The sequence below is a fragment of the Terrapene carolina genome, unplaced genomic scaffold, assembly GCF_002925995.2.
Source record: "Terrapene carolina triunguis isolate 2854851 unplaced genomic scaffold, T_m_triunguis-2.0 Scaffold96, whole genome shotgun sequence".
Classification (NCBI taxonomy): Eukaryota; Metazoa; Chordata; order Testudines; family Emydidae; genus Terrapene; species Terrapene triunguis.
Window position 1 is genome coordinate 5900457 of NW_020664447.1, and position 10628 is coordinate 5911084.

General features: G+C 40.4%; 1 protein-coding gene and 1 non-coding gene across 3 annotated transcripts; both read right to left on the bottom strand.

The window, feature by feature from the left end:
- Positions 1 to 333: 333 nt before the first annotated feature.
- On the bottom strand, positions 334 to 10195 carry EIF4G2 (eukaryotic translation initiation factor 4 gamma 2). 2 transcript variants are annotated; one of them, XM_026651179.2, is made up of 14 exons: positions 10049 to 10195; positions 9357 to 9440; positions 9168 to 9266; positions 8900 to 9041; positions 8638 to 8798; positions 8030 to 8143; positions 7031 to 7156; positions 6683 to 6787; positions 6385 to 6600; positions 5650 to 5908; positions 2945 to 3149; positions 2015 to 2226; positions 1557 to 1678; positions 334 to 1165 (listed from the first exon to the last, which is right to left on the bottom strand). In XM_026651179.2, the coding sequence occupies exons 1-14, from the start codon at positions 10121 to 10123 to the stop codon at positions 1100 to 1102; spliced, it is 1986 nt and encodes a 661-aa protein (XP_026506964.1). In that variant the 5' UTR covers positions 10124 to 10195; the 3' UTR covers positions 334 to 1099. The 2 variants fall into 2 exon arrangements, with proteins under 2 accessions (XP_026506964.1, XP_026506965.1); XM_026651180.2 differs by lacking the exon at positions 8030 to 8143.
- LOC112104580 lies at positions 7829 to 7993 on the bottom strand. The gene has a single exon (XR_002907929.1). It is a non-coding gene; the product is annotated as a small nucleolar RNA SNORD97 (small nucleolar RNA).
- Positions 10196 to 10628: the final 433 nt, after the last annotated feature.

The following is a 10628-nucleotide window of genomic DNA, read 5'->3' on the forward strand; positions in this document are numbered from 1 at the left end:
TAAGAGTTAATCTAAGTTAAATTGGCCCTAACCCATCAGTAGACATAATGTAAGGGTGACATTTAAGCTAAACTGCAAAAATCAATAAGGAATATGTTTAGACAGCCACATAAGCCACTCAAACTCCCTTGTAGACACTGTTTAAAAGTTGATTTAAACACACAAATTTAACTTGTAATAGTGCAACTTCCCTCATTTAGGAAGGCCTCAGCTCTACCTCACCAGATCACCATCACCTCTATACTTTGACTTCACTACATTTGGATGAAATATTTTTAAGGAATCCAATTAGCTTTGGCTGTCAAAAGGTTCTTCTACTGGGAGACATTTGGAAACAAGTCAAGTATCACAATGTTTATTGATAGATACAAGTATATAAAATCAGGGCATGAACATGTCTTGATAAATTAAGTAGACTTAATTTCAATACTATAATAAGAGGGACCAATTCAATTTCTCACCATTTTATGTTTCACACCCACAAAAACCACTTCCAAGGGCATTTAACCACCTTTCCAAACTGATCAGTTTTTGTGCAAGTAAACCATGTTTCTTTTAAAAAGACTTGTGCACTTGCCCAGGCTCAAGGATATTAAAATCTAGCACATAAAGCCCATTACTAGAGGTAGAATTACAGGCAATATACTATTACGGCAACAACCATCGATTACAGTTAAGGATTCTCTGTAACAACCAAATGGATAATCAAATATTGCAACGACTCAAGTATTACACTGAGCAAAGTGCATTTCTACAGTATTCAGTGTTGCTATTCAGTTTTCTAACTTAACAGCCTATGATAACTGGCAGCAAAGAAAACCCTTGCAATAGACTGCTTCTGCTTGAGAACTTATGATGTAATTATTGCATGCTGCTAATACACTGTTATCTAAACATTAAAGATACTCTAAAATATTTTATGGTAGACTATGATTAAGACATACTACAAAAACCTTATGCAGAAGAACATCCTATTGACATGCTTCTGCTTTAAATATTGTGAAACATTACAGCGGAATGAATTTTCGCAGTGGTTAGGTCAAATGCAGTTACATCATAGCAACAGTGTTTGCACAAATTTAAGGCTTTGGCTGGTTCTTTAGTCAGCATCTTCTTCAGATTCTTCCTCTTCAGCAGTTTCCAGCCAGGTTAGCCACTGGTTTACCTGCAATCATATCAATGCATTTTCAGAAGCAGAAAGAGCAGACTGCGTGCGCGCATATACAAATTTCTACATCTCGTTCATGTGGCTTTCCCCTAAAATACTAGCATAAAAAGCATTTATTTTGGGTAGCATACATGTCATCATTGACCTTTGCCCCTTTATTGTGTGTGTGTGTGTGTGGGGGGGGGGGGGGGGCGAGAAGAGGAGAGTGCTACTTTATCCTGCCTCATATTCCCTTCCCCAGCCCAAATAAGAGCATTTCTAAATTAAGCTAAGTACTTAATATTTTTACAATAGGGTTCCCTGAACTCATCAGCACAATGGAAGTAGGCAAATATATACACTGAAAAAGATTTTTTATAAATTTCTGCTCCATTATACACAGTTTTACCTGGAATAAAGCTTTGCCCTTCCCTGGAAACTCTTGAGTAATATCCTCTTTCCATGCCAAAAAGGCTTCCTCTTCAATAATTTCCATGTCGTAGAAATGAACAAAAAAGCGCAGTAACATGCCTATAAAAGAGGGAGACACACAAACACCAGGTAAACCAATTCAATATTAGGCATATTGAATTCCTCAGAAGCAGTTTCCCGAACTATAGAAAGCTCCATGCAAGGCTGACAATTGCACGTTAAATGAAGTTTCATTAGGTAAGTATACTGTTGCACCCAGGTGGTAAAACTTTAAGCACATCCTAGTTATAAATGTAGCAGATGCTGCTATTATTATAATAGAGTGCCCTTTGACAGACAGGTTTACTGAACACTTCACGACATGGATGGTACTGACTAATACTTTCCCTCAAATACAGTAGCAAATATGTAAATATGCAAATACATTATTCATACCTTTTGGAAAGTTGTTGTTGTAGCAGTGCACCTGAAGTGCATACAGAGCACTCACTTGTAGATCAACATGGTCATGAAGAAACTTCTGCATTACTGGCTTGAAGGAAAGAAGCAGTTGTTTTTCCTGTTCTAACTGCTCTTTAGAAGGAGCAGATGAAGAATCTGGTTCGTCATTAGGCGGGCTCACTTCACTTGAAATATACTGCAAGAAACTGGAAGTAAAAGTTGTATGAAAACATTTTGAAATTATATTTAAGACTAGTGAATTACTTTGACAATGTGAAAGTAGCTGTACAAACAAGCACTTTTGTCAGTTGGTTAAATTCACTATCAATTTTTTCCCTCACTTTCAACTGCTTAAAACTCCCCATGTTAAACCCAAGACCAACAGGGTCCTATTTGGGAAAGTACTCATTGCGGGAGGAATAGCTCAGTGGTTTGAACATTGGCCTGCTAAACCCAGGGTTGAGAGTTCAATCCTTGAGGGGGCCACTTAGGGATTTGGGGCAAAATCAGTACTTGGTCCTGTTAGAGAAGGCAGGGGGCTGGACTCAATGACATTTCAGGGTCCCTTCCACCTCTATGAGATAGATAGGTAAGTTATTTGTGGGCCTGTTCATCTTCAGATGCAAGGAATCCTAATCTGTTTCCTTGGACTCTGTTAGGGCACTGAAGGATTTGAGAATAAGGTCATGATTTGCTATCTAGAGCATTCTTTCCTTCGGTCGTAGTGCTTTAAATAGCATTAAAAAGAATTCATCATGAACCCCCTCCTTGTGTACCATCTTGTCTCTATATCCTCCTTGTGCAGGGTACACTTTATTCCAGCTATGTGGATACTGCATAAGCCATTAGTGAGCACAAGTCCATTTTTAACATGTCTGAACTACTAAAAAGTATGATAGGTTTGCTCTGAATTAATCATCTCACCTGGTCATCAAAATATTCACAAATCCCTTATCTACATGAAGTTTGGGTGAAATGTTGTCTTTAATCCATTTATAGATGGCTTGAGGGGATGGATCCAACTTTATTTGCTTCAACAGTTCCTTCTCCAGTTTCAGAAGTGGGAACAAGAAACTCAGTCCTTTCCCTTCCAAGATCTCCAGCATACGATCCTTATTCTGATCAATTTCTAAGAAAAATTGAATGAAAATTCTGAATAACTAAGACAACTTTTGAAGTCAAACAATGGACCAAACCAGCTTAGCTGAGAAGGAGAGGTTACTTACAATTACACAGTAACTGGAGTTCACAATATTTTGCTATGATGGGTGCTCCAGGTAACGATGTACATGCACCCATGCAGACTTGGAGATTTTTCTACTAATAGTGCCTATGGGTCTGCACCTGCACTATATGCCTCCTTGTGCTCTGGTATGAGAGCATACAGGGAGGAGCAGACTATGACACTCTAATTCCTTCAGAACCTCACAGCATAGTAAGACTCCAAAGCAAATGGGAAAGGAGATAGTGACAAAAAACATATAGGGCCAAGACATCAGGACGAATGCCAATTACTATATGAGTAGGTTTAAACTAGTGTAAATGGTGGATTCTATGCAACTTCAAGTCTTTAAACAACAGCTAGATGTTATGGGCCTATTAAAAGGAGTGGGTGGTCAAGGTTCTGTGGCCTGTAATGTGCAAGTCAGATTAGAGCAGGGGTTCTGAACCAGGAGAGGTGTGTGTGTGCGTGCGCAAAAAAGAATCACGAGCTGTTAGCCTCCACCCTCAAACCACACTTGCCTCCAGCATTTATAATAGTGTTATATATATATATATATATAAAAATAAAAAGGTGTTTTTAATGGGGGGGAGTTCACTCAGTCTTGCTGTGTGAAAGGGGTCACCAATTCAAAAGTTTGAGAACCCCCTGGATTACAGGATCATGATGGTCCCTTCTGGAAGTCTATGCATCTAAGTTAAGTAACCTCTTCTTTGAGTTATTATTCCTATGGATGTACCACATAAAAGTCCCAAGCAGTTCCTTAATGTGGAAGAGGGTCCTGTACCGTGTAGAACAGCTTCAAAGGCTGTGTCCACTCTGAAGGCATGGAATAAGGCATAATGCTATGAAAACGTATTAAGGGAGGGTCGGGTGGCTGACTTGCAAGTGTCCTTGGTGGGCACCTTCTTGAGGGCAATGGAATTAGATGAGCCCTCATGGAGTAAGCAGTGACTCAAGGGGGTTCATCCCAAAGGGCAAAATGCACTGCCATAGCCACTTCAGTCTGAGAGGAGACTGAGTGACCCCCTCCAAAGGGCAGAGTTCAGGGAAAGCCCTTTGAAGGGCTTACTTTGATAAGGACAGAAAGCCAGGGCTCATTTTATATCCTAGGTATGAAGACTGGTCTTTGAACCTTATCCAAGTTCCACTTGTCTAGAGAAGACAGCTGAATGTCCTGACTGATGTGGAAGTGTGTGGTAGGCCTGTAACGTTTAACTTTGTCCGAAAACAAAACAAAACAAAAAAAACCAAACAAACACCCCAGCATATGGTGGGCCAGCCATGAAGGCTTCCAGTCCCCCATTCCTTCTGGCTTAGGCAACTGCCACAAGGAATGAAGTGTTGAAGGACAGATATAGTAGTAAGCAGGTTGCCCTGTGTTCGAAGGGAGATCCTCTTACTGTATTAAGCATTAAGCTGAAGTTCCAGGGTAAGTTGTGGTCTTACAATGGAGGGAACTGATTAAGGAAGCCCTTAAGGAATCTTGCTGTAGGATATGCAAAGATAAGGGGTTTTTCTGAGTGGCAGATAGAAACTGGCAGCTAAATGAACCTTGACAGAGTTCAGGAACAAGCCCATCAATTTCAGGATTAGTACAAAAGCTGAAGATAGATTTCCTGCTATTTAAAAAGGACCTGCAAGAGTAGAAGTACTCCCAGATCTGGTACACTCAATATTATGCATCTTCTACCGATTCTCCCCCAGATATCTACCTACACATAGAACCAACAGAATTTCAGGAGAACATTCCTGCTCTAGGCCTGAGAAGCAGGGATGATAAGCTAGGGCAGGTTATGGAACCCAACTACTGGGTCAGAAGGGCAGTCAGAAGAAGGTATAGAGACAGACCAGATGGGTCAGTTTGAGCAGGACTTTATGGATCAGTGAAATTGGAGGGAAGACATGTAAGAGACCCCAGGGACTAATGTGCCAGAAGACCATCTCCCAGGGAGTCACAACTGTATCTTCCACACACACTGTGCTCTGAGAAAACTAGCATTTTAAGTTGGAAGGCATGGCAAAAAAGTCTACCTGGGGAAGGCCCGTTAAGGCTGATCTTTCAAAATAGCACGTCTGTCTGCTCTCACTTATGATCTTGATGGCACTACTAGCCAAAAAAGAAAAAAAAAAATATATCTCCAATTAAGAATGCAATGGCACGCAAACATCCTCATCTCAGCATTCATATAGACAACTTGAAGAATAGCATGGATACTATATCAAATATAAGTCAGTGGGGTAGAAAAAAACCTGATCAATTTAAGAAATTCTGCTATGAGAGTTATTTATTAACCGACATCCCCCTCCCCAAGAATGTTTCACGGCATTTTCCACCCTAGTACACTTTACAGAAGTTGAAAGATAAAATGATTAATATGTCACAGTAAGTATTTTGATTGCTTACCTGGCAACATCTTCTGCATGTTGACTTTGCTTTGTTGGAAGAGTTCAGTTAGCCATTCCCGGTCTTGTAACTTAGCTAACTGCTGAAGGCAAAGCAAGAAGAGGGGGAAATGGGTGCCACTCTCCAGTGGTTGAGCCAGTTCTGAAATGCTCACCAGTTCTGAAATAATGGCACGGGCTGCAAACTGTGCTAAGTAGGATTTCACCAAAGGGATGTCTACCTCCAGTTTGGGACACTGGTCCAATACATTCAGGAATGCCTAAGAAAGAGGGAAGAATATTAAGTTGTCAGCAACATGATTAGTCTAGGGAACTACAAGATGAAAAAACCTTACATGCAAGGACTTTTCTTTCTAAAGGACACTAACTACACGTCCAGTGGAAAGTGTCTATTATTCAGAGTAGTACCTATATTTACTATAGCAGTGGTTTTCAAACTTTTTGTATTGTGATCCCTTTCACATAAGCCTCAAGTGTGACCCCCCCCTTATACATTTGGGGGGGGGGGGGAAGAAGGACTTAAATTAATGGGGGCTGGGAGCTGTCTGTCCCACAGAGCTGATAGCTTGCAATCCCCATGCAACCACCTTGCAACCCAAAGAATTATGACCCCCAGTTTGAGAACCCTTGTACTATAGGATATTGGGGGGAGGGGGGGAGAAAGTGTTTTCCAGTCCCTAAGCATCAAAAAGAGAATCTTTAACTCAAAAAACTCCGAAGCTACAACATGGAGTACCTGCATGAAGTTGTCACTAGTGGCTATTCCTTCCTGTTTGAGTAAGCTGATCAAAGCACTTGCTTTCTCTTTATCTTCATCTGATCGGTCTAGGGATTGAATGATTACTTTGCTCAACATCTCAGGTAAGAAGGGCTTTGGAGCCCTCATTTCTCTCACACCATTGATAGCATCATTTGCATTTCCATTGTTCAGATAGTCAGTCACAACAGCTTCCTGAAATAGAAATGAATCTGAACTCCACTGATTTCTTGCAGTAGCTGTGTCCCATTTGGAACAGAGTACAACATTAACTTACAGTGAGTTTAAGCAATTCTTCCTTAGAAGGTGGCGGCTTTTTACTGATCTTTGCAGGCTTCTCTTGAATAAGTGGTGGATTTGTTTTGAGACCAAGCTGAGGAGGCTTGAAAATAAGTGATAAAGTTAGGGTAGTTTCAGAAATTAAATATTTGGTTACATTTATTCAAATCTTTTACTGAAACTACAGCCAGAAGAAAATCCTGTATTCTTTCCAACAGTTTTTTATATACGATTGTGATTTATCTTGATGCATGTGCAAGAGCTACTTTAGTTGTCAGCGCTTTAACTGCATACATATTTATACAGAGTTAAACAATAGTCACAGTTATCAAATTAGGATATTTACCTGTCCCAAAGGTGGTGTCTGAGTGCGTGGTGGTTGTGCACTGGGAGGAATCATAGTTATTTGGGGCTGAAGCTTTGGCACTTGGTTCTTATTCATTAGAAAAGATTGAGCAGGTCTCAGGCTAATCTGTAAGAAGACAAATCCTAGCCCATCAAATTGCTGAAGTTCCCTGGCAAGTCACTAAATAATCAGAGTATCTCACAAGTCCTGCTAATGTAGTGTAGTGACTCAGGACAAATTTATTTTTGTAGGCCTGCTCTTGATCTCATGCCAGTTTTACACTAGTGTATTCAGTGGGATTATTTCAGAATTTACACTAGTAAAACTGTAATCAGGATTAGGCCACATGTGTACTTCAACGCCCAAGAACAACAGGATGAACTAAGGATAAAAGTTCCAATTTGAGACAAGATGTGTTAATATAAGGTGCCTGTATATTTAAGTCTTGGCTGTTGGTTTACAGTATAAAAACACAATATTGCTAGTTTTAGCCTTGCTTTGGTATTTTGATGACTGCAATATAGACCCAAAGTGATTTGGTTTGGAAACAGATGCATGGCTATTAGATAAGCCAAGATTTAAAGGAAAAATATGCAAGTTGACATCTCAGTGACTGTGTCAAATGCAGAGTAAACTTTGCATTATTGTACATGCATATCAGTTTTCACATTGACGTAAACCACTCCCCAAAGAAGACAAAAAAAAAAAAAGAGCCTATATTGTGACTAGATGAAGAGCTCCTTTATATGAAAGGCCAGAGGTATTGACCTTGCTTTAGGAAAGAAAAATCCTGAGAAATTGCCCTCATATCTCATAATCTTGCTCACAGGACGCTGGACACCCAAGGATAATGAGGGGTTAAAGTGAAAGGAGAAGGGACAAAGAAGAAAAGAGGAGGAGATAAGAAGCAGAGGTCCAGCATTAGTCCTCGTAATAACGCGTCTTGCTATAATCATTGGGCAATATATTAAGAATGCTGCAAGTAATGTAGGTATATACCTCATCTGCATTAAGCTGTCCTTTCTTAGAAAACCGAGGTGGCATATCCTTCGACTGTCCTTGTTGCTGGGATAACAGTCCCTGATTCTGGTTATGGTAGAGCTGGCTTTGCCCCTATTTCAGAGAGAGAGAGAGAGAAAAAGAGATAGAGAGAAAGAAGTGCAGATGACGGGGGTGCACAAAATATGGTAGTAGTACCAAAGGAACTAGAAGTTCAATAGAAAATGTTTGCCAGGGAAGGAAGAAAGAGGAAAAAAAGTAGTGTATCTATCCCTAAAACCAGGGCCATAGATTTAAAAGAAAAATTGACATATTACACACTTCTGACTCAAAGTCATAAAATGTGCACCTTCCCTGGCAATAAAGAAAGAAGTCTCCCTTGCATCAGTCTCTCTTCTCTCTCTCTTTTTTTCCCCCTTTTTTTGGAGGAGTGGGGGGAAGAAAACGACTGCAGTGTGCAAGAAGTGCTTATTTTCCTACCAGCTGTAAGAATCTTATACAATACAGATGACCAGCATCCATCTGGAAGCCTGCACATCTGTCTCAGTCTAAAGAGATGCCAAAACTAAGGTTTCAGATATACCTAATCACCAAAAGGTCTTCCTTACCTGATTTTTCAAAAAAGATTTGCCTAGATCTCCAAACTGGGATTGAGCAGGAGGCATGAGGTGTCCCCCATGGCCATTGAAAAGTTGATTTGAACGATGACGTCCCATGGTTGGTGAAAATCTATCCTGAATAACTCCTGGACCAGTACCAATTCCGCTACCTGTACATAGGAAGGTGAATGAGAACGTAGACAGTCATGTACACACCTGACATTCAAGAGAATGCTACTGCTGCCACGGCAGCTTTAGGATTTCAGTTTACCTGGCATTTGTCCAAACATATCAGCAAGCCCTCCAAGTGGGTCCCTGTCAAGTTTCATCCTGGGTGGCATAAACGGTCCCTCCAGAAAGAAGTCGCTTCTCATCCCTTGAGCCATAGGAGCAGGAATAAAGACTCCCAGATCCTTCAAAGACAGATTTAGAATCTTAGTCGGAGTCCAGGAGTTTGACCCACTCCTTCATGCAAACATGCCGTAGATGACCAATAATACATCATTACATTTGGTGCAAATGGACGTGGAAGTACTTACTTTTACTGCATCTTGACGGATTTGATTGATAGTCTTTGGTCCATTGTCAAGAAAAGCTTTGCGAGGAACCCAGTTGTGTTCTCTCAACTCCACAGTATCCTAAAAGGAAAAAAGCAAAAAATTAAAGGGGATGGGGTGGGGGAGAAGAGACAAAGAGGGCAAGAAACCAAACAGGACTGGCACTCTTACCTGCAGCAGGAAACGAATCCTTGCTGGCAATTCCTTACTTAACATCAAGGAGCGCATACGGGCAAAGTACTGATCCATTAAGGACTAAGAGGAGAAAGAGGCCAAGTTTAGCTTAGTTGCTTAAAGTTGCAGTTTCCCCCTCAATAATCTCTCTTTTCAGTATCAGTATTACAAATTACATTTAAAATGTGGCAGTGTTCAAATTATCTAAAAATGGTAAAGAGAAACAGGCTGTTGTCCTCCCCTTCTGTTTCCCATTCCCTTAAAGGAATGGTTTGGACTGGACTGTAGCTGAATCCCTAGATTATCTTCTGCCCAAGTCACTCTGAGGCAAAGGTCAGAAAAATCAGTCAATACTATTTAGCTTTGTAAACATTCTGACAGTGACCAGCTACTAAAAATACCTATGAAGACAAGACAAGTCAACCTTAAGAGACATAGGGTAGGAAAGTTATAGGCCACAAACATATCATAAGACATCATGTAACTAGTTCCTTGCGCTTAGAATACAATTCTACAGCATTTCTGCGATAAAAATTAGTATTCGGGTACATAATTCCTCAACTTTCTAGAGTGAAAATTGTGAACAAGCAACGTATTTCTGCCCCCCCCCCCCCCCATTTCCCCCCCCCCCAAGGGAGCCATTAAAAAAAAAAAAAGTGTTAGTACTTCAGTTTGAAAGAAAGACATACCTTGGCTTTTGCATGGTCTAGTCTAGGTCCCACTGTCCTCATTATCTGACAGAGGCACTCCAAATCCTCCCCCATATCCTTGAGTTGGACTCTCTTCTTCTTTTCCAAAAGCTAAAACATTAAAGAGGGATTATTTCCATTAAGAGGGGGATCTTTATACAGACAGTTATGAGGTTAATTCAAAATACAGAATGCTCTCCCCCCTCTCTATACAGGCCTGTCTCATCTTACGCGGGGGTTCCGTTCCGCAGTTAGTGCGTAAAGCGAAAACCACGTATAATCAAAATTACACTGAGTTGAATGGCGGGCAGAATCGCCCGCACGGTAAGTACAGTATTAAAATTGTTATTTTTCTCTTTTTTGTGTTTTTGTCAACCGCGTAAAGCTGAAATCGCACATGTTAAATGCGCGTAAGATGCGACAGACCTGTATAGAGCCTTATCCTGCAAAATACCTGGACCAAATTAAAACCCCATCTTGGAGAATTCTTATAGAACTATTAATAAAGCTATGTACTGCACTGTCATTAACTATTCAAATTTTCCTACATACACATCCAAAAAAAAAAAAAAAAAAAAAA

Excerpts from the sequence above, each read along its gene's own strand:
- EIF4G2 (XM_026651179.2), bottom strand. The coding sequence starts at position 10,123 with ATGGGGGAGGATTTGGAGTGCCTCTGTCAGATAATGAGGACAGTGGGA. Across the intron at positions 9,267-9,356 it reads GGATTCGTTTCCTGCTGCAG|GATACTGTGGAGTTGAGAGA; the intron begins GTAAGAGTGCCA and ends TTTTCCTTTTAG. Across the intron at positions 1,166-1,556 it reads AGGGCAAAGCTTTATTCCAG|GTAAACCAGTGGCTAACCTG; the intron begins GTAAAACTGTGT and ends ATATGATTGCAG.